A 23,746-nucleotide genomic window follows, 5' to 3' on the forward strand; every position below is an offset into this window, starting at 1 on the left:
TTGTCAGGCACCTCTAAACAGCCCTGTCACTTAAAGCAGAAGGGAAGAAAGCAATCAGATTGTGTGATGGCGACAGATAAGGGGAGACAGTTTAACAAAACTGAATTCAATCAGCCTGCCAGTAGCACAAAGTCAAAACAGACCGAAACAAATGAACCTGGCGCAGGAGCGACTTCCTTAAGACTCGTCAAAGGGGATGAGGTGTGGATTGAGAGGACTGGATTGAAAACGCAAATAGAAAGGCTGTTTATCCCAGAGAGGGGTTACCGATCAAGGTTAAGCGTGCTACAGCGGTTGTCACGGAGACTGCGCTAAATACCGGCCACTCTGTGGCCGTTCAGCCGGTGGGTGGTAATCATGCTAAGTGACAGAAGATGCATCCAAAGGGTAAACACATACATGAGCACGCGCAGCAGCCATGTTTGGCAAGCTCAACAGGAACAAAAAAAAAAAACAAGCTTTCAGCTTGTTAAAGATAGCGGGGAAGGTTAAACATTGAAGTATTTACTTGATAACCTTAAAATATACTACTCTATCGACTATATTTCTTGTTTATTTCCTTTTAGTTCATATCCAAGCCTCTCATCCCCTCAGTGATAATCCCATAACTCCAATCTTGGCTGAGCACTGCAGTATTTTGAATTTAAATATTACTCAAAAAGTCATTAAAATGTAGAGTGTACGTGCTAACTCAACTTATATGTAATTAGCTAGCGCTGTGTTTACTTTGCTCAACTCTGGGGTGATGAGCTGGATGCCATTTTGTTGTGTGGGATGCGAGGGCTGATTCTAATCATCGGTAGTCCTCCCTAGACACCGCGTATCTCCTTTACTTCCAAAAAGTTACGCCGAAACTTTGGCAACAAATCTTGGTGAGATATCTTTTAACTATTCATGCGCTGGAAAGCAGATGTTTACCCTACAGCAGGAACACATGAGGCATATATGAAAAAATACTACAGGAATAAACATGAACCACTAGGGTATGCCAATGAGTCAAACTCAATGAGGAAAAAGGGCAAGCATGTTAATTCTGGGATGCTCTCTGTTGGTTTTTCTCTAAAATGTGCTAGTATATGAGTTATTCCATGATAGAAGGAACATTTGTGTTTGCAGAACTTAAAAATCTTAAAAACTTAAAATCATATTAATTCTACTTGTTTCATGGGATTTTTTCCTCATGTTTTTAAAAATATTTAAAACTGTATTAATAAAACTGTCATGTGTCAAGTATTTGCAAACTTTAATTATTTGAATTATTTAAAAAAGTTTTTATAACCATATAAAACTTGCACATTTTTATGTTTTTGCTTAGATTTTAATTATCTCATGAAATAATATTTTCAGTAGAATGTTTACAATTAATTTTTAAATAAAATTTACGCTTGCAAAACCTTAAACTTTTATAAAAGCTTTTATAACAACTTAAAGCTGGCAAATTTGTTACGTTTTTACAAGCTTAGATTTTAATTAAAAATTAAGTTTAAACATAATACTGAAAATTATTTTCACGTGATAATATTTTTAAATAACCTATCACATGAAATAATATTTTAATTAAAATTTAGGATTGCAAAAACTTAAATTTTCATTCTATTATGTCACATTAAAAAAAAATAACTATAGAAACATTTTTTAAACGTTTTTATTACCATTAAAAACTTCCAAATTTGTTACATTTTTGCAAGCTTAAACTTTACTTAAAATTCATTTTAAACATTAAACTGAAAATTACTGTCATGTGATGATACTATTTGAAAAATACCATCACATAAAATAATATTTTCATTAGAATGTTTAAAATTATTTTTTTAAATTTAAGCTTGCAAAAACAAACTTGCATTTTATCATGCCATATTTTTTAAAAAAATAGCAAAGTGTTTAGAAAGCTTAATTTTAATTAAAAAGTAATTTGAATAATTCTACTAAAATATTATTTCTTATGATTTCTTTTAAAAATGCTTTTACAAATATTTAAAACTTTAAATTGTATTATTAAAATACTCATATTTAATCAGTTTAAAGTATTTTAACATTTAAAAAAGAAACTCCACACTAGATCACCCACATATAATACAATTTTTGTTTAAATTACTGTTTACATCTAATATAATATAAAATAATACGAATAAATTTATAAATTAAAAAATACACCGCACATGCACAAATCTTGTTGAAAAATAAAAAAATCTCTAAAATCTCTTAAAAAAAAAAAAAAAGGATCACAGTAACAATATAAAAACTATTTAGGATAGTCTTGCCAAAGGCAAAAGCATATGTTAATATTCATGTTCCTAGGTACCTCTTATTATGAAAAATGCCCCAGCTATATTAACTGTTAAGTAAATCTTGCACAGGGATCATACTGTATTAATAAAAGGATTAAACTTGTTTAGGCCCCAAATTATTATTGATTATTGGCGTGCAGCTTGGTTTAATTAAGATAATTGTTTGTGTCACCGGAGCTGGAACGAGTGAGCGAATGATGAATTCCTATTTAAATGAAGATTTCATTAGCCCTAATGCTCAAGCAAAGACCATCAAAAAAGGGCCCTGAAAAAAATTAGCTTTCTGCGCATGCATCAACAACAAACAAGGCATCGCAAAAATGGCAAAGAAATTTGTGTGCTGTGCATTTGCATAACTTGTTCAAACAGATCTGTGACATTATCTCTGTATTTAATTACCGACATTCAAAATAAGTAGCACAGAACATTGATCATTTTGGTCTAGATTAAAGCTGTCAGAGGACGATACTCCGCTCTCAGTGAGGCAGACAAGCCATTTATATCACTACAGGCCCAGCACCACCCCAGCGCCCCTCATACATCAACCCAGAGGAACACCCAGAGCGTGCATGTGTGTGTGTGTGCGCGTGTGTGACATGGAACGGGCTAATGCAGGAGTGCACTGCCGTGCTGTAAAGGTCAAAGCACTCTACTGTCCGCCTCAATAGCTCATCCTGCCTGCTGCACTTTTTTAAACAGCATGTGCGAGTGAGGAAAACCAAGGCTTTGAATTAGATCTGAATGGCGATGATTGTAAAAGAGTGAGATCCACGTACACCTGTGAGCCAGAATCAGTGAGAGGATATGTGATACCCATCACTATTCTGAGCCGCAAAGGTCACCGTTCCTGCTCGAATATTACAGTCTGGCTAATAGAGGAGAACTCCATGGTTACGGTGCTGTGTGTTCGGAGAGTGTTGAACTTTCAAAGCAGGATTTTCATTTGTGTGAACTTCCTTTTGAATGATTGCATGTAGGAAAGAAAAATCACAAACGGGATCTCTGTAATATCTGCAGAGACTGGAGATCATGTGGAGACTTTTGCTTAAAGGCATAGCTCACCTAAAAATGATAATTCTGTCATTAATTACTCACCCTCATGTTGCTCCAAACTAATAAGACCTTTATCCTTGGAACACAAAAATCAAGATTTTTTTTTTTATGAAATCCAAAAGCTTTCTGACCCTGCATAGACAGCAATGCAACTAAAATGTTTGAGGCACAGAAAGATAGTAAGAACATTGTTAAAATATTCCATCAATGGTTCAATGTTGAATAAAGTTGTTATTTGCACAAAAATTATTTTCGTAGCTTCATAACACTGCGGTTGAACCACTGATGTCAGTATTTTAACTGTCTTTACTACCTTTCTGGGCCTTGAAAGTGTCAGTTGCGTTGCTGTCTTTGCAGGGTTGGAAAGCTCTTGGATTTCATCAAAAATATCTTAATTTGTGTTCTGAAGATGAATGAAGTTCTTACAGGTTTGGAACGACATGAGAGAGTAATTAATGACAGAATTTTAATTTTTGGGTGAATTATCCCTTTAACAGTAATGTGCACTTCAAGTTTATTATGCATGCTTAGTAGGTAGTATGTTAGACGAATAGTTCACTCTTAACACATGTATTAGCGGTTCAAGCACGTAGTGCTGAAACCCTATTGTTATTGTAGGGATTTGTTAAATTATTATTATTCTTCTTCCCTAAAACTGATCATACAGCCCAAACTGTAAGGCCTAGAGAGCTGTAACTTGGTCAGACCATAGTAGTCTTGACCACTACTCAGATACAAAGATTCGTCGACTCCGTTCAACTTGAAAATTGGTATTCCATGTCTTTGTCCAAAGTGGCACAAGTGTCTGTGGAGACATTTGGTATCTCAAAAAACATGGCCGCCATTGGCCAAATAAATTTAAACACCTATTCGACAGGGTTAACGGAGGTCAAGTTGGCACTAACGAGTTTTAAGGCACTATAATTATGTGGTGTTTCACACATCCGCACAATATGCATATTGTATGATAGATCTCTTCATACTGAGCATCATTGCCTCAAGAACCACTGCTGTCAATCAAAATGTTCATTAAATATTCTCAATTACGTTAAAAAACGACTTTTGCGAACTACTCCTAGGTTTTTTCACTCAATCTTGATCAAACCACTGCAGCGCAATTCTCTGGACTCTCTAGATCAATAATGATAAAAAAAAAAAGTTCAATTTTGTCCTTCGGTTAGCTATAACAGGGTCATTTAGAAAGGGGGGCGTGGCCAAATATACCCAAAAGTCTATAAAACCTAAACAAAACCTTAAAACGTTACGAGACTTGGTGAAAAGTGACAGATGACTCTTAACAAGCATGGAAAGTTTCATGGAGAATGGAGCATAGGTGGCGCTGTAACAGTAAAAAACGCTTCAAAAACAATATTTCAATTGTAAATGACCTTAAAGGGGTCATCGGATGCTAAGTTCACTTTTTCATGCTGTTTGAACATTAATGTGTGTTGGCAGTGTATGTACAAATCTACCCTATAATGATAAAAATCCATGCAGCGGTTTTTAATTCATCTGTAAAAATAATATCCCCTTTTTCAAATCGAGCCATTCTCAAATGCCTGTCGTTGTTGCGTCACACCCGCAGAGGCCGCTCCCACGATAGTTGATTGACATGAGCGATTTACCTTGAATCAGCCGTCACAGTCCACCCTCTTTGTTTCGATGCTGGAGCAGGGATGTAAGTTAGACAAGAATATCTCTGACTGAGCGATTGAGGTGTTGTGTTGCTGGATGTAATAATGAACATAGTGGTTGTCATTTACTCCCGACATCTGAGCCCTGAAGATGCAGTAGATTACGTTTGTTTGTGAATGGAATGCGCCTCCCGATCTACATATATCCGTCTATGTTCGCACGAATCATTTATGATCCAGCTTCACTTACAGCAGAAGTGAGTATAAGAGTTATTTTATGAATCTTTGCGATCGCCTTTCTTTATAACGTGGTAGTTAGGAAGTTTAGCGGCTAAACGCCGCTACATGTGGCTAATGTAAACAATAGCATCTTTCCACAGAGAGAAGAGAGAGGCGGGGTGAGCAGAGCTCATTTGCATTTAAAGGAACAACCCCTTAAAATGAGATGATTTTTGCAGAGCTCATTTTGACAAGGTAAAAAGGGTGTTTTTTTTACAAAACCATTGAGAAATTTTAATCAAAGTATATTAGAGACTTTTTATTAAGACCCTAAAGAATCATATCAACTTGTGGAAAATGGGCATCCGATGACCCCTTTAAATTGGTCAGATATTCACACAAACACTAGATCTTCATATCAAATGATAGATATCCTTATTCTGAACAACTTTGCCACTGCTGTCAATCAAATCGTTCATTAAATATTCAAGATTATTTAAAAAGGCTACTTTTGAGAACTAACCCAAGGTTTTTCGCACAATCGTAACAAAGCCACTGCAATACAGTTCTCTGGACCCTCTAGATCCATAATTATCAAAAAAAAAATTGAACTTTACACTTTGGCAAGCTACAACAAGGTCACTTTAAAGGGACGTAGCCCAATTATATCCAAAAGCCTATAAATCCTAAATGAAAACTCAAAACTTCATAAAACTATGTGAGCATATGGGACACATGATTCTAAACAATCATACTACATTTAATGAAAATCTGACCATATATCACTATAACACTCATAAATGAGAAAAATCATCATATTTCAATGGTTAATGACCTGGAAGTCAGGATATACTTAAAAAAAAAATAAGAATCATCATCATGTTCATTTTTGGGTGAACTCTCCTTCCAATTCTGACATTTTATCTGATTTAGATGTCAATGTCCCAATTAAGACCGGGTACATTCTAATATGAGAACATGTTCTGCATATTGCCGTGTCATTAATGCTGGTTTATTGTGAGCCCACAGGTTGTGTCTGATATCATTTGTTCAAAATCATTCTAAGCACATATGTGTTCTGATTACATCACTGTGCCCTTCCATCTGCGAATGGAGACCTCCAGACACACGTGCCAACATCCCATTCAAACTCAGTCACCCCTGTTAAAAAGACCAGCATATGCTCTTTTGGATGATGCGGTTCCCATCAGGCCTCTTAACTGTAGCTAAACCAGCCACAAACCAAAACTAAAAAGCCTGAAATGCTACAGTAATGCTATTTTTTTCAGGAGAGGCCATTTCCATGCTAGATGCACAGAATTCAATGTCAAACCTTATGAAACATGGACAAAAGTACCAAATCTTCTTAAGAGAATACATCAAGCTTAACTGAAATAAGCTAAGCCTTCAGGAGTGTCTCTCCACAGATGCTTTTGTGATATTTCTGCTAAATCCTTCACAGACATCACTTGGCTTATTTCAATTAAGTGACGTTTTGCTTTATTGAACTATTAACCCTTCAACAAAAAATAACACTAAAATTTGAGAGTGCTGATTGTACTCTAATTTTACAAGTTATCTAATAATATCAGATATTTTAAATATATCTGATCTTTTTTTATTTCCTAGAGTCATTATTATGTAAAAACACATTTAATGCAAGTACTATAATTGTTCAAAGTTCCATTGCTGGACCCCTGAGAGTTTCCCAGCTTTGTTGTGTTTAATTACAAACAATATCAGCTTGTTTTACAAGCAAGGTTTGAAACGGCATGCGTAAAGCAAATTTCTACTGCTTTTTCTTTAGAAACGAACCAGAAGTGAGTTCCCTCAAAGGCTCAGCAAGCCCCTCAGCCACAAAGACCCCCTCCCACTCTCTTCATACGCTGAGCAGCCGTGAAGTGTTCACACAAACGTATGGATAAGTAAATTGTGATGATACTAGTGCTAATGAAGGGTAAAACGCTGGTTGGATGGGAGCAGCAGTGGAATGTGGCGTGTGGGAAGGGATGGATGGCAGCCTGATGATTAATGCGTCAGAGAGCCGACGGGGGGCCGGGCGCAGCACCAGAGGCCTTGCCACCCCTGCTCGCTCATTTGGAAATCTCTCTCAGCAGAGGGAGAGGAAGAAAGGACTTCTGCCGCTGTGACTGAGTCTCAACGGCAATGGATAAACAAATACCCTTTTTCCACCAAAATGCTGCTGGTGAAAAGTCTCTCAGAGACGATTACATAACTGACTGCTGGAACATAAGCTGTCCGCAAAAAAACATAGAACATCATTTTTAACATCTAAAGAAACTTTAGTGTCTTCGTACGCCAAGCCAGTTTTGAAACATATTTCTATGTTTCATTCAGTCTAAAAAAAGTGCCCAATTGCCCAATAAATGTTTAACCCAGACCTCTGGGTTGTTTTATTTATGGAAGCCTGTTTCCGCTACTAAATAAAAAATAAAGGTAATTGCCACTTTTTATCTCACAGTTCTGACTTTTTTTCTTGCAAGTGCAAGTTTACATCTTGCAATTATGACTTTTTTCTCAGAGTTTATAAAGTCAGAATTGTGAGATATAAACTCACAATTTTGAGAAAAAAAGTCACAATCGCAAAATATAAACTCGCAACTCTGAGAAAAAAGTCAGAATTGCAACTTTATGTCTCACAATTCTGACTTAATAACTTACAATTGCGAGTTTATATCACACGGTTCTGACTTTATTTCTCAGAATTGCAAGTTTATATCACAATTCGGAGAAAAAAGCCAGATTTGCAAGTTTATATCTCGCTATTCTGACTTTATAACTCGCAATTGTGAGTGTATATCACGCAATTCTGACTTCATTTCTCAGAACTGTGAGTTTATATCACAATTCTGAGAAATTTACACAACAACAAAAAAATCATCACTATTATTTATATATTATAAATAACAATTACATATATAAATAGTTTAATATTTTAAATATTAAAAGAACAAATAAAATCCATGGTTAGCAATTCATCAATTATATTTGTGACCCTGGACCACAAAACCAGTCATAAGGGTCAATATTTGGCTGAGACATGACTATTTGAAAATCAGTTCTTTGCAATACACATTACTACTAATCAAAAAGTTTTTATATATAGTTATGGTAGTAAATTTACAAAATATCTTAATGGAACATGATCTTTATCTAATATCCTAATGATTTTTGGCATAAAAGAAAAATCGATAATTTTGATCCATACAAAGTATTGTTGGCTCATTCGAAAGTTGTTTTTTTCTTTAAAAGATAATTCTTATTTAGCAAGGATGCACGTTATTGCACAGATGTTACGTTGATCAACAGTGGAAAAAAAAAAGAATTTTTGTTTCAAATGCTGTTCTTTTGAACTTTCTATTCATTCACAGGAATAATTTACATTTTAAAATATATTAAAATGGATAAACATATAAATAAACACAGAAATAAATAAATGGAACCCTACAGACCATAAGAGGTTTTCAAAAACACATTTTTTTAGATGGACAGTGGAAACAAAGTGGCAGAAGCTGCTGTGCAACATAATTAGAAACAGGATACACGTTAATTCAATTTCAGATGTTTACCATGTATAAGGTTTATAATGGGAGTGATCTACTTCGATGTCAGCCCTGCCAGGCTAAAATGTTGCTTTGGAAATTTTACTTGAAACAAACATTATTCCACCCTGTTAAAAAAGGCTACAAGACCAGATAAATAAAAGGCCAGAGAGGAAGAGAGGAAAAGAGCAACAAAAACCAAAAGAAAGCAGGTAAGATAAACACGGCAGAAGAGCAGAGACCTGCCTCGCCCTCTCTCTCTCTCTCTTTCTTCCCTTCCCAGCATTCCTCCTCTCAGCAAGACGGTGCACCGCGAGGACCTCCAGCACCTGTCCCTCACTCTGAAATCAGTGAGCTGTGCCGGAGTCACACGGCCTCTCCTCACCATCCATCTAAATACGACATCCTTGAGCCGAGATTGCGCGGGCAGTTCGGTGTGTATTTTGCATTGTCTCTGAGCGGGCATCCTGATCTAGGCAACGTCTGTGCACACAAGGATAAGAATCCCCATGCAGGCGGCAGGAGATTAACTGCCCTCTGCCTCTCACATCTTCCTCTATCGATCGCCACAGATAAAGAAAAAAAAAAAAAATCCTCACACGCATTCACTAAGATGACATCACAGCCAAAGAGGCAGAACAAGGAGTCCTTGTGGCAGAGCCACGTCCTTGAGGTCAGAGGAGGCAGCACAGAGACAGAGAGAGATGGAGAGCTTTGCTTTCCCCTAGTAGCTAACATTAAAGTCAACTGAAATCACAATTGGAGAATTGTCACTTTGAGTTCACGCTGGTTAGCTTTGAGGATGTCTACATACTAGCATAGTCATAAAATATAACTAAATTAATCTTTGATATACGTTTAAAATTTTATCACTTTCTATTGTAGGAAACGCACTAAAAACATGGATGACTTATCTTGCACTACATAAACTGTTGTCCAATCAAATGCTCTACATAATAACAGTGCTGCTCTGCTTAAATTATAAACGTCACCTGAAATTGAATAGAATGTAGAAAACACTGCTTATGACATTTTTGGGATAATACAGTTAGCTTATAATTATTTTTCACATTTAGCTCATAACTAATTGATAATAACATTTTTAATATTATATCATAAAATAAAATCTTAATATTAAAATTCATTTAAAATAATTTTTAATTAATTTTAAAATAAAGCAATGTAAAAAAAATGTAGAATTTAAAACTTCATAATATATACTGATCACTGATATTCCAGAAGGAAATGCGATCTGGGGAGTGAAAATTTTTGAATTTGAAGATCAGGGTAAATTTATCTTATTTTTTGTCTTCTGGGAAACATGTAACTGTCTTCTGTAGCCTCTGAAGGGCAGTACTAAATAAAAAAATGTGATATTTAGGAAAAATAAGAAAAATGTTCACTTCTCCATTCTGTTCAAAAGTTTTCACCCCCCGGCTCTTAATGCAAAGTTTTTCCTTCTGGTGCATCTGTGAGCATTTGAACCTTCTGTAATAGTTGCATATGAGTCCCTCAGTTGTCCTCAATGTGAAAAGATAGGTCTCAAAATCACTCAGTCATTGTTGGAAAGGGTTCAAATACACAAAAATGCTGGAAAACCAAAGAATTTGAAGGATTTTTCTGTAGAACAGCAGGCAGTTTAACTGTTCAGGACAAACAAGGGACTCATGAACAACTATCACAAAATAAAAAACACAGCTGTGGATCATTCAGGTAAGAACACAGTATTAAGAATCAAGGGGATGTAAATGTTTGAACCGGGTCATTTTTATAAATTCAAGTATTTTTTTTCTCTTGTGGACTACATGTAAACATTTTTTGTGTGAAATATCTTATTCAGGTAAGTACTAAATAAACACTAACATGCATTTTGTATGATTCCTCTTATTTTCGTAAAATAATTACATTTTTTTAATGATTCCGAAAGGGGGATGCAAACTTTTGACCTTAAAAAAGAACCTTAAAAAAAAAAAAAGTAGTCTGATTATGAGCATTTTAAAATATAACTTTTAAAATATAATCTTATTGCAAGTACTTCATTTTTGGAATCTAACTACGTCATCCAGATTTTAGAATCTGATGTTAATTTTGAGATTTGCAAAGATTCTGCAAAAATAAAACCTCTAAAATTGTCTGATAACTTCCATGGTACTGATATTGTGTATTTCTACATTTAATGGGGTCTTAAAATGGAGAGGAAAAAAAAGCCTTCTTTTGAATTCGTAAGGTGAAGACAAAAACACTGAGACATCACTGTTGCATTATGGGCATGTTTTTGTGCTAATGTGTTTAGCTAGCACAGATCTTCTGGATCACTTTACAGTAATTTCACAAGAGCCAGCTAACACAATAATAGGAGCATCATCAGCACGGCCCTCTTTTCAGTATTAATGGCGAGTGTATGTCTTTGGCAAGAGAGCGTTCTGTTTACAAGCAGAGTTGGAGGAGAAAGAGGGCGAGAGAGAGGGCGAGAGAGAGCGAGAGAGAGAAAGAGAGAGAGAGAATGCGGCATAAACCAAGCAGAAGGCCATGAAGGACTGGGGTTCTTAACAAGGACTGGGATTCATCCAATCCCCCTTGGGAGTGTCTTCTTCAGCTCACTTCTAATTTATACCCATACAAATAACTTGGCTTCGATTAATAACTGAAACGCAAGACAAAAAAAATAGTGCCTTTGCCAAGTGCAGAGTGTGTGTGTGCGTGTCTGAAAGAGCGAGCATTTCTCCTGCGCCTCAGCATGTTTGGGCTGATAGACTGTGGAGGAGAAGGGCATTAATCGCAAAGGGCTGCTAGAGTGTGGGCTAAAGTTGCTGGCCGTAATACTGTCTGTCTGAATCATCGCCCCCCTTTAGGTCCGGAGTGGGGCGGGTGTCTAGTTTTCCGTTCTAATGTGGCCTGACAGTCAAAAAGAAGCATTATTCCTTCCACTGTGCTGATGAGAGTACATTAGGATAGGGACGATTTAGTGGTGGATAAATAAGGGCGTTTGTGAATGGCTTTTATGGCTTTCAGTATCGAATCTCTTGCTAACACAGTAGGCAATAATTATTTTTATATTACACACAATAACAAATACTAAGGCTGATATTATAAATCAACAGCGCTCATACTACAGCTCCAATTAAAAATTATTTGTGCTGAAAAGTGGCATTATATACAGTCATGGCCAAAAGTATTGGCACCCTTGCAATTCTGTGAGAAAATGCAACCCTTCTCTCAGAAAACTGTTGCAGTTGCAAATGGTTTTCGTACTTATTTTTTGTTTGCATTGGAACAACACAAAAAAAAAAAAAAAAAAAAAAAAAAAAAAACAGAAGAGAAGTCAAATCTGATACAATTCCACACAGAACCTAAAAATGCACTGTACAAAATTATTGGCACCCATAACTTAATATTTGGTAGCACCCCCTAGACCTGATCAGACGCTTCCTGTAACCATAAATGAGTTTCTTACACCTCTCTACTGGAATTTTGGATCACTCTTCTTTTGCAGACTGCTGTAGGTCATTCAGATTTGAAGGATGCCTTCTCTCAACTGCTGTTTTGAAATCTCTCCACAGGTGTTCTATGGGATTCAGATCTGGACTCATTGCTGGCCATTTCAGAACTCTCCAGCGCTTTGTTTGTAACCATTTCTGAGTGCTTTCTGAATTGTGCTTGGGACATTGTCCTGCTGGAAGACCCATGACCTCTGGTGGAGATGCAGCTTTCTGACACTGGCCACTATGTTGTGCCCCGAAATTCTTTGGTAATCATCAGATTTCATGATACCGTTCACACAGTCAAGGGATCCAGTGCCAGCAGCAGCAAAGCAACCCCAAAACATCTATGAACCTCCACCATGTTTGACTGTAGGGACTGTGTTCTTTTCTTTGAAGGCCTCCTTTCTTTTCCTGTAAACAGTGCCATGATGTCCTTTACCAAAATGTGTTCTCCCAGAAGAATTGTGGTTTTGTCATACAAGTTTTGGTAAATTCCAGTCTTGCTTTTTTATGCCTTTGTGTCAGCAGTGGTGTCCTCCTGGGCTTTACCATAGCATCCCTTTTCATTCAGATGGCAACGGATAGTGCAAGCTGACACTGCTGTACCCTGTTTCTGCAGATCAGCTTGAATTTGTTTGGAAGCTAATTGGGGTTCTTTATCCACCATTCGAACAATCCTTTGTTGTAATTTTTCACTAATTTTGCTTTTCCGTCCAGTTCCAGGAAGGTTAGCTACAGTGGCATGGGCTGTAAACCTCATGATGATATTGCACACAGTGGACACAGGAACATTAGGATCTCTGGCGATGGACTTGTAGCCTTGAGATTGTCCATGTTTTCCAACAATTTTTCTCTCAAATCCACAGACAACTCCTTACACTTCTTTCTTTTCTTCATGCTCAGTTAAACACACAACACAAAGGTTGAACTTTTCAACTTTTCTCCATTTTAACTGGTTGCAAGTGTGTACTATGTTGCCCACACGTTACTTGCCACAGGTGTGTCTAAATACAAATTACAGGAGCATCACATACTTGAAAAGCAATTATTTCTTACCATTTTGATAAGGTGCCAATAATTTTGTCCAGTCCATTTTTGAGTTCTGTGTGAAATTTGATCAAGTTTGACTTTTCTTTTCTGTTTTTTGTTGTTGTTGTTGTTGTTGCAGTGCAATCAAAAACAATAAGCATGTGAACACCAATTTTTGGCCATGACTGTTATTATATTATCTATTTCCAGTATTAGCGTTTATTTTTTAATTATTTCTATAGTTTCATAAAACATATTGTTTCAAATAAGATTAAAATATCAAGGATTTATTAAAAAATATATATTTTTTTTCAACCTAACTAAACTATATTTTATATCCAATTACACCTCTATGCATAGATTGTTCTGGAAGTTTTATTCTGGTAAATGAGTCATGTGACATTCATCAGTGAATTATAGTGTGCATTATATCTATTTCAAAACTACAATCAACACAAATGAAAAGGTTAGAAGTATAAGCAGGTACCACTCAAAGAAAGAAATTCAGCCTTGTTGCAACGGATGGAATAGGTTTCACAGACATGATACCATTTCATCATTATGAGCTTTTATGTTGCTTTTGTGCGCAAACTCTCTAAACCAAACATACCATTAGTAATATATAACGTCCTGTATATATAGTATAAAAGAAAAATAGAAAACATTCTCATATCTTGAACCCATGCTTGTCTTCAATGAGCCTTAGCGCAAAAAAAACAAAAAAAAAAAAAAAAACAAAAAGGCAAGAAATAAAATGAGGAAGACCTGAGAGGCACAGGCAAGACATTGATAGAGTGGAGAGTTTGAGTACGGTTTACCAAATGACTTATTTTACCGCCCTCCTTCAAAACACATTCCCCACATTTGAAGAGGAAATGATTGCATATCTGGAGTAAATGTGCTCTGTGAAAATGGAGAAATTCAACTGGATGAGACACCGGAGAGAATGAGGCGTAATTTCTGTCCTGAAAGGTGAGAGACGGATGATGTTAGAAAGGACGAGAAAGATGGAGTGCTGGAGAGATACAGCACCTGTACCGGTGGAGGTTGAGAGAGAAGAAGTCAGTGTGAATCAGAAGCTGGAGAAAAGGCGAAATGGTTTTGGTTATGACCAGCACTGCTAGCTGTAAAGGACAAGCTATTTGGGAAAATGGGAAAGGGAATGAAAAAAAAAAAAAAAACAAAAAAAAAACTAACACACAAACACAAGAGGAGAAAGGGAAGCCATACCTGGAAACTGAGCAGCTCCTGCGTGAAAGGGGGAGAGGAAGAGAGAAAATAATTAGGAGGAAGCCATTAGACGATCCCCAAAGTGTCATGCAGTCAGTGGAAAGTAAAATAACACATTAAAAAAAAATGCCAAATAAATTTTCAAGCAAGGTCACAGTCAAGGTTTGAGAGGGAAAATAATTTAGAATATAACATAATATAATTTTATTTGTATAATATAATATAATATAATATAATATAATATAATAAAATATACAAGTCCGCTTGCAGTATTTCTCACAGCGAGTGTCATGGTGGACATCAAATTCCACTATAATCTTAGAAATGCTACTGCTGTTGTTTCATGAATTGCAGTTTTAAATTTTTTTGAGGCTTCAAACGAGATTAAAAAGTATTTAAATTGTATTTTCTTAAATGAAAATAACAGATCGTTTCGCTAGATAAGACCCTTCTTCCTCGGCTGGGATCGTTTACAACTGCATTTGGGATCGTTTGAAGCCGCATTTAAACTGCATTTTGGAAGTTAAAATCAGGGCACCATAGCAGTCCATTATATGGAGAAAAATGCAGAAATGGTTTTCTCAAAAACATAATTTCGTAAAAATAAGTTTACATAAGTTTACAACTGACGAAAGAAAGACATGAACATATGTGAATCTTTGTTTTGGAAGTGGACTTCTTTAAAAATAATTATTCAATAAATAATGTTTTATATAAACATAACCGTATCTGGTATTGAGAACCGGTGTGTGTGTGTGTGTGTGTTAGTGATGATGATTTTAGTTACATCATTACGCCATTAGATGGCGACAAGACACTTTTTATGAGTGAGTCAGCCGTAAAGACTTTTATTTTGAAAGAAACTGAAACATGGTTGTAAACAAGGAAGTCATTTTCACCAACACATTGTAAGATACAACCAACAAATTCACTGAGCAGCGCTGTCACTGAAAATCACCCTCTATAGTTAAAAGGATACTACGACAAAGATATCGCTTTCCTCAGCGGACGTTTTATGATGAATGAAACTGAGCTGAAGAATGAATGCTGTATCAGATGCAGGTAATCACACTCATTCACTCTTATAATACTCTACATAACTAAACATGCCTTCATTACTAGTTCTAAAGTGATGTTTTTGAATTAGTAATGGAGGCTTGGGCTCAGCTGTTAAACTGACAACTGTAGATTTGAGTCTGTGGCGGAAGGAAGTAGTTCTGCATACAACACTGTGGCTGTTTCTTATTTATTTACACATTTGCACTGTCGAACTGTTGAACATATGAGCAATATCACATGAGTAGCCATGTAATATCACTCTGTTCACCTTATTCTGGAAGTATGCCTATGGGCGAGACTTCCGGTTCATTAGCCGCTATACACTCTTAAAAATAAAGGTGCTTTAAAAGATTCTTCACAGTAATGCCATTGAAGAACCATTTTTGGTCCAACAAAGAACCATTCAGTCAAAGGTTCTTTAAGAACCATCTCTTTCTTACCTTTTTATAATCTGAAGACTTCTTTCGCCACTAAGAACCTTTTGTGAAACAGAAAGGTTCTTCAGATGTTAAAGGTTCTTTATGACCATTTAGACAAAAAAAAGGTTCCTCTATGGCATCGTGAAGTACCTTTATTTTTAAGAGTGGGAAATAATGAGAAGAATAATAACGTGCAGAAAACAGTAAAAATGTTTGCACTACAAACCAGTGTGTTCATAATTAAGATAATACATTAAAATAACATGGTAAGACACCCATTTGCAATATCAAGCAGCAAAACAAGCTGTTTTGTACAAAACAGCTGGACGCAGATGAGACCGGAAGCCAGACCCATAAAATTTACAAATGACCGTGCCCGCTGTTATGGGAAAAATAACGTGGATATCAGCATGGCTATCATTTAGGAGTTACATAACGTGGCTGATACAAACAAACTTTAGGTCCGACATGAATAGTACAATCTGTTTGACTGACCACTTAATGGTGTGTCTTGAGCAGCCATTAAAAACAGCAAAATCCTCATGAATATAACAATAAGAAACAATGAAGGGAGAAATTCATCATCAGGTCCCCGGCGGAGCATTACTTTAACTCGTTCAGTGCTTTCTCTTGACGCAGCGTGCTGTGAAACTTCATTAATTGCAACATGTCAACAGCACCTGGTCTTGAGCTCATCTATCTGCTGCTAAGGCCCCCAAATCAGAGGCTTAGCTAATGCACCGCCTCTGGTACCCGCATAACAGTTTTAAAAAGCACTTAGAGCCGACATGGCTTTATGAAACTGTGCAATGAGTCAGAGTCTGATTAGAAAAACAATTTTCTTATTAGCATTTTCACCAAATTTTCATCTTAGCTAATGTGCTAATTAGCATTCCTCTTCTGGGACTCAACGCAAAGCCATTGAAGATGGATATTTGTGCCTCAGCTTTGCTCAGAGCGTCTGCATGTCAATTGAATTTAAACAACATTAGAGAAAGTACACAGAAATCCATGCAAATATCCATGGGTGACCACGGCATAAATCATCGCTTGGTACCAAACAAAACTCTTCAAACCCAGCCGCTCGCAACAAGACCCTTGAGGCAGGATCTAAATATACTTCACAGAGGTTTGCATAGGCCTATAAAACCAGGATTGCTTCATCAAGACAATGTTGGCTGTTGGAAACTAGCCTGGTCTAAGCTGCAAGTCTTATTTTAGCAGAGTAGACTGATAGAGACTTGATACCGTGGGAGAATACAGTTTGGATTTGTCACATGATTTAGTCGAGAGTCACAGGGGACCGGGGCCACCCTTGAATTTAGACCCCTGGAACACAGGCCACACGAATAGGGTTGTCCATGTTAAGTAAATATCAGCCGTCGGAATAACTCTGCATTGGCTTTTCAGCCCTAGGCTTTGCTGGGCCCCTGACCGGAGAGCTAAGGGACCGCCCAGTCCGTGTCACACTCTCTCCCCATCTCTTCAGGTGAGGTTAAAATCTCTGACCAGTGCAATGCATTAAACATGAGTTATCCCACTTGAGAGACGCTCCCTACTCCAAAATGATAGGGACATTAACTTTGGGGTCAGCATGCATGAGCTGCATTAATGAACCCTTGTGTCTCGCTTTACGTGCACACCAACCTGAGAGCACTTCACATAGTCAAAAGCCTGAAAGCAAGGCATGTTTAAAAAATATGCTGTTATAACTGGGAATGTATTGCTACAGAAAGAGAGAAATTCATATAAGGTAATATAATTTTTTTTTTTTTTTTTTATATATATAATTATGTTATGTTAATATAAAAATATAATTACAAATATTGATGTCAGAATTCTTTTTCAAAGCAACAAACAAGGAATACAACAATTTATTGAAAACCCTAAATTATAAAATAAATAAATATTATTTATTTATAACATTAATTATATTAATTATTATGTTAATATAACAACAACAACAACAACAACAATAATAATAATAATAATAATAATAATGACAATACTATTATAATTAAAAATAAATAAATGTTAAATAACAAATAGTAATAAGCATTTATCTACTAATATTCATTAGGCATGTTTAAAAATCATTAGTTTATGTTTAAAAATATGCTGTCATAACTGGGAAAGTATTTCTACAGAAAGAAAGAGATTCATATAAACATCTGAAATGATTATTATTTTATATTATATTTTATACATTATTATTATTATTATTATTATTATTATAAACAAATAATAATATTGATATTATAATGCTTTATAAAATATTTTTTATAATAACATTTTTATAGTATTTATAACATTAGTAATAATAATAATAATAATAATAACAACAACAACAATAACAACTAATTATTTTGTGGCAGTGCTAAAGCACTAAAATAAATAAACAGTATTTAAAACTACAATGTATGCATTTAATAATCATTGGTATATATTATATTTTACAGATATTTAATAATCATTTATTTATTCAAAATCAAAATCAAAGCATGTTTAAAAATATGCTGCCATAACTGAGAATGTATCCCTACAAAAAGAGAGATTCACACAAACGTTATATTATATTATATTACATTATATTATATTATATTATATTATATTATATTATAAATATATAATAATAATGTTAAACATACACCACCACAAATATATATATATATATATATATATATATATATATATATATATATATATATTATTACGTTAATAATAACAAATATACAGTCTAAAACAATCTAAAACAACAATGTATGTATTAATGTATGCATATTCATAATCGTTATATATTATATTTTATAGACAGATATAGATTTTATAGATAGATATATTTAATAATCATTTATCTAATAAAAAAATCATTAGGCCAAAGTGGTGCTTTTGAGACACGACTTTGCATAACATCTCAGTCCTGGCCAGCTGCCTCACACAGGTTTCTGCAGTATCATTGTCCTCATCAAAACCTCGAAACCTGCTCATGAGGTATTAAATTAAACATGATAAGTGGACCCATTAAAGCACAATTATCAGTAATCTGCAAATGTGAACATGAGAAAAGCTTTTTCCAGCTATAATGTCACTGGACAAAAACTGTCAGATTCATGGACTTCAAAGTCAGCGACAAAGTGCAAGTGTTTCTAAGGATCAAGTCTTTGTCCTATCAGGCTGCTTTAGTCAGAGAGGATTGAAGCGTGTGTGTACCTGAGCCATAATAGGGAGGGATTTATTGTCTGTCTGCCGGGCGGTGATTAGACACCACTGCTGCCACTCCGATAAGCCTCGCTGATGGGAATAGACACTCCAGTGTCCTAAAACCACCTTGAAGGAGCCAGAGAGAGAGGTCACATCTGGCGGATCCCACCATCCGCCTCTGACTTTGAACTGACTTTTAAGGTTTTCCTAAACTTCGGGGACACTTACAACTTCTTCAGAGGAGAGAGGCTCATTAAGCAAAAAAGAAATTATAGCTCCGATATTTTAGAATTCGAGATCCAGGTCTGTTTTCACAGATTAATTCCCTTCTGCTTTGGGGAATCTAGCATTGCTTTCTGACATTACACAGAACATTCATGAGAAGATTCAATGTGGGCAGCCAGAAATGTGTGCCAGCTAACCTGCCATGAACAGTTTGATATTCTCAAAAATTCCTTAAAAACTACCCTGCTGGATTTCCACGCTGGTCAGCACTGCCACAGTGTAACTGAAGGATGTGTAAAACAACATTTTCAAAATTGAGATCTAAAGCATAGCACAATAAAATAACGAAAATAAAATAAAATGTATTCAACAGCATTTCTACTACTGAAATAAAGACTTTATTCAGCAAGGCATTAAATGCATTAAATTTAAGAGACTTCTTTCAAAAATCTTTAAAACTACTACTACTACCACTACTAATAATTTTATTTTTTTATTTATTTTTTTAAATACTGAAATGAATACTTTATTCAGCAAGGGTGCATTGAATTTAAGAGACGTCTTTCTTCTTTTTTAATCTTTAAAACTACTATCACTACCAATACTACTGGTATAACTTTAAACTTTCTCAAATCTATGAATTTGCATAAATCAGTATTTTATTTTTTTTTAAATGTTTTAATTTTATTAATTCACTCATTCAGAAATTAATCCTTTATTCAGCAAGGATGCACTAAATTTAAGAGATTTCTTTCTCTCATATTTCTAAATTCATAATAATCATAATAATAATCATCATCATAATAAAATTGTTGTCACACTTTAATAAAAAATTGTTTTTTGTGTTATTCATTAATTGCTTTTTTATATAAAATAAAATGCTTTTATATGAGCACTACAACAAACAGATAGTTTGCAGTGTTATGCGAAAGTTTGGGAACCCCTTGCAGAATCTGTAAAAATTTGAATAATTTTAACAAAATGCAGTGACTGTATGATTTTGAGATCCATCTTTTTACACTGAGGACAATTGAAGGACTCAAACACAACTATTAAAAAAGGTTCAAACATTCACTGATGCTCCAGAAGGAAACACAATGCATTAAGAGCCAGGGGGTGAAAACTTTTGAAACGGATGAAGATGTCCAAATTTTTCTTATTTTATTGAAATATTTTTTTCCCATTCAGTACTGCCTTTCAGAAGCAACAGAAGATACTTGCATGTTTCCGAGAAGACAAATTAAGTACAATTTACCTTGATCTTCAAATTCAAAAGGTTTCACCCCCCAGCTCTTAATGCATCGTGTTTCCTTCTGGAGCATCAATGAATGTTTGAACCTTTTTTAATAGTCCCTCAGTTGTCCTCAGTCTGAAAAGATGGATCTCAATAATCACACAGTCACTGCTGAAAAGGTGCAAAAGATGCTAGAAAACTGAAGAACTCATAAACAACTCATAAACAACCATCACAAAACAAAAAACAGTCGTAGATCATCCAGGTAACCACGCACAGTATTAAGAAACAAGAGTTCCGAAACTTTTGCGGGGGGGTATTTTGATTATTTCAGCTATTTTTTGTCTTGTCGACTATATGTAAACATCTTTTATGTAAAATATCTTACTCAGGACAGAATTTTGTTAAAATTATTCACATTTTCACAGATTTTGCAAGGGGTTCCCAAACTTTCGCATAAAAATGTACATTATAATATACACTTGAAAGTATCTTTCAAAAGAGACTTCTTTCAAAAACAGCAAAGGACATTGTTTAATAAAACAGTGGCATATTTCAGAAATAATTGGTGGAAAACCATGATATGTCTTTCAGGAGCTGACATGCCATCAGGCCATGGATGTTTAGGGATTCAGGGCACTGATGGAGTACTGTGAGCAGATGTACATACCCACAGACATGCAGCTTCCAGCCTGACCTGCTGAGCCTTCATGTAATTAAAAGGTTAGGAGAGCAGAGTCATATTTTCATCTCAAAAGGGATTTGATGGAAAGGGCAGGGTTGTGTGGCCTAGCACGATCCACGCAACACACAGATTGACCTTCACATCCATGCCTTTCTGAACAGCATGCCAAAGAGACCAATTCAACACCTCTATGCCACACACCAGGAGGCCACAAGGATCGTGATGCTATCTTTCCTTACAGACAATCGGAATCTGATTAGAAATCCTTGAAAAGAGGTGACATTTACATTCGTCATACTTTCGGCAAAGCTCAAACTAAAGGCAAGTCAAAAAGACATAACAGAAAAGGAGGAGGAGGACGACAACGATAAGACCTGAATACCAACAATGCTGCTATTAGATGTTCAAAAGCGGATCTGAATGTTACAGCCAGTCGGTGGAAAATAGCTTCAGACGAAAGCCATCAGGTGTTTGGGGACAGAACGGGGGCGAGACAGAGAACTGATACAGCAAAGGGACAGTTGGGGTGGTCACAGACGAGACCTAGAGACCAGAAAGGGAATGCTACCATTAATTTTGAATGAGAGGCACAGATCTGCAGTAATTGCTATCTGATAGCACACCCAGCAGCTCTTCAATCTCAGGGCATATCTCTGTGGGATCACCTAAGGTAAAGTGACCCCTCATAACTTTGAAGTCACTCCATTTACGAAGGACCCCATGAAATCACAACAAAAACCTCTGAGGCCATCTATATGCTAGTGTACTCAAACAGCCCTTCTCCTTCAGGAAAACAGTCCAAACATATTGACGACTCATGATGCACAGTTCACCCAAAAAATTCTGTCATTTATTACTCAAGCCGTTGCAAACCCGTAAGACCCTGGTTCATCTTCAGAACACAAATTAAGATATTTTTGATGACATCCGAGAGCTTTTTGACCCTGCACAGACAGACTCTAATCAAAAATATCTTAATTTGTGTTCTGAACTTGAACGAAGGTCTTACAGGTTTGAAACGACATGAGGGTGAGGAATTAATGACGGAATTTTCATTTTTGGGTTTTAGTAATTAAAGCATATTGGCGATTTCTTTTAAAAGAGACAAGCCGTTTAATAGGTACTCAACCAAACATCCTGTTTTGATGGGAAACAGACAAAAGAGCTGCCCAAAATGATGATATGCCTGAACAAACTTGAATGGACTCCTCCGTAACTAATTAGCTAATGAGAATCGAGCAAAAGCAGTGAGCAGTGTTACTTCCTGCTGTTCACAAATCGCCAAAATTTTGATTGGAATGTCAGTCACGTAATTTGAGTAAGGGTCCTTCAACCAAAACAAAAACAAATAAATAATGAAATGATAAAAAGCACCATTTCACACAAAATCAGAACTGCACTTTGAACGGCTGACCAACTAGAGGCCATGGAAAACGTTTTTGGCTGTTATTAGTGAACAGAAAGGTCAGTGTTCTGGAAAGAAAAGGTTATAATCACAACACACACTAAAATGAAAAACAAACATTTTAAATGTTGGCTTCTCCAAAACAGACAAGGACAGTGTAATTTTTTTGGTCTCTGTAACCTATACTTTTTTTGCCAGAAATAAGAAACACATTTTGGGGGTTGCCACAGTGTGATAGAAAGTTGCTGCTAACATGCTTTTTGGATGTGAGCAAAATAGGCTTTTTAAAGGTTTTCAAGTCTCTAAAAATGGACTCCATCTTTGCCACTTACTCGAAATCTAGTGCTTTCTGCTATAAGACTGTACGGCTCCTCCAATGTGAGCAAGAGAAACAGTCTGACTGCACTTACAGTATGTACTGTGTAGCCTTTATATGGCTAAAGTTCACCTAAAAAAAAAAGAGAAGACTCTGTTATCATTTACTTACTGCCATGTTGTACCAAACCTGTATGACTTTTCTTTTGTAGAACACAAAAGAGGATTTTGAAGAATATTTTTTGAAGAAGAAGAAAAAAAAAAGCGTAACAGAACAAACCCAAACAAAACAAACTACCAAGGAGAACAAAAAAACAAAACAGAATAAAAAACTAAACGGAACAAAAAAAACAAAAAAAACAAATCAAAACAAAAGAACAAAACAGAACAAAACCAAACAAAAAAACTGAAAACAAAAAGAGAATAAAACAAACAAAAAAAAAACAGAACAAAACTTCAAAACAGAACAGAACAAAATTACAAAACCAAATAGAACAAAACAAACAAAACAGAACAAAACCAAACAAAACAACAAAACATAATAAAACCAAACAAAAAACTGAACAAAACAACAAAAAACAGAACTGAACCAAAAAAGGAACAACAAAAAACAGAACAGAACAAAACAAAATGGAACAAAACAGAACAAAAAACTAAAGAACAAAACTAAACAGAACAGAACAAAACAAAAAACTGAACAGAACA

At 35.5% G+C, this 23,746-nt stretch overlaps 1 protein-coding gene across 1 annotated transcript in view; it reads right to left on the bottom strand.

Annotated features, from left to right (window-relative positions):
* cadm1a (cell adhesion molecule 1a) overlaps window positions 1-23,746 on the bottom strand; it is a 356,532-nt gene that overhangs the window by 95,825 nt on the left and 236,961 nt on the right. Inside the window, 1 exon segment of the mRNA XM_051093071.1 lies at window positions 14,499-14,516. Coding sequence (XP_050949028.1) covers window positions 14,499-14,516 — 18 coding nt within the window.

Source organism: Labeo rohita, chromosome 21, assembly GCF_022985175.1.
Source record: "Labeo rohita strain BAU-BD-2019 chromosome 21, IGBB_LRoh.1.0, whole genome shotgun sequence".
Lineage (NCBI taxonomy): Eukaryota > Metazoa > Chordata > Actinopteri > Cypriniformes > Cyprinidae > Labeo > Labeo rohita.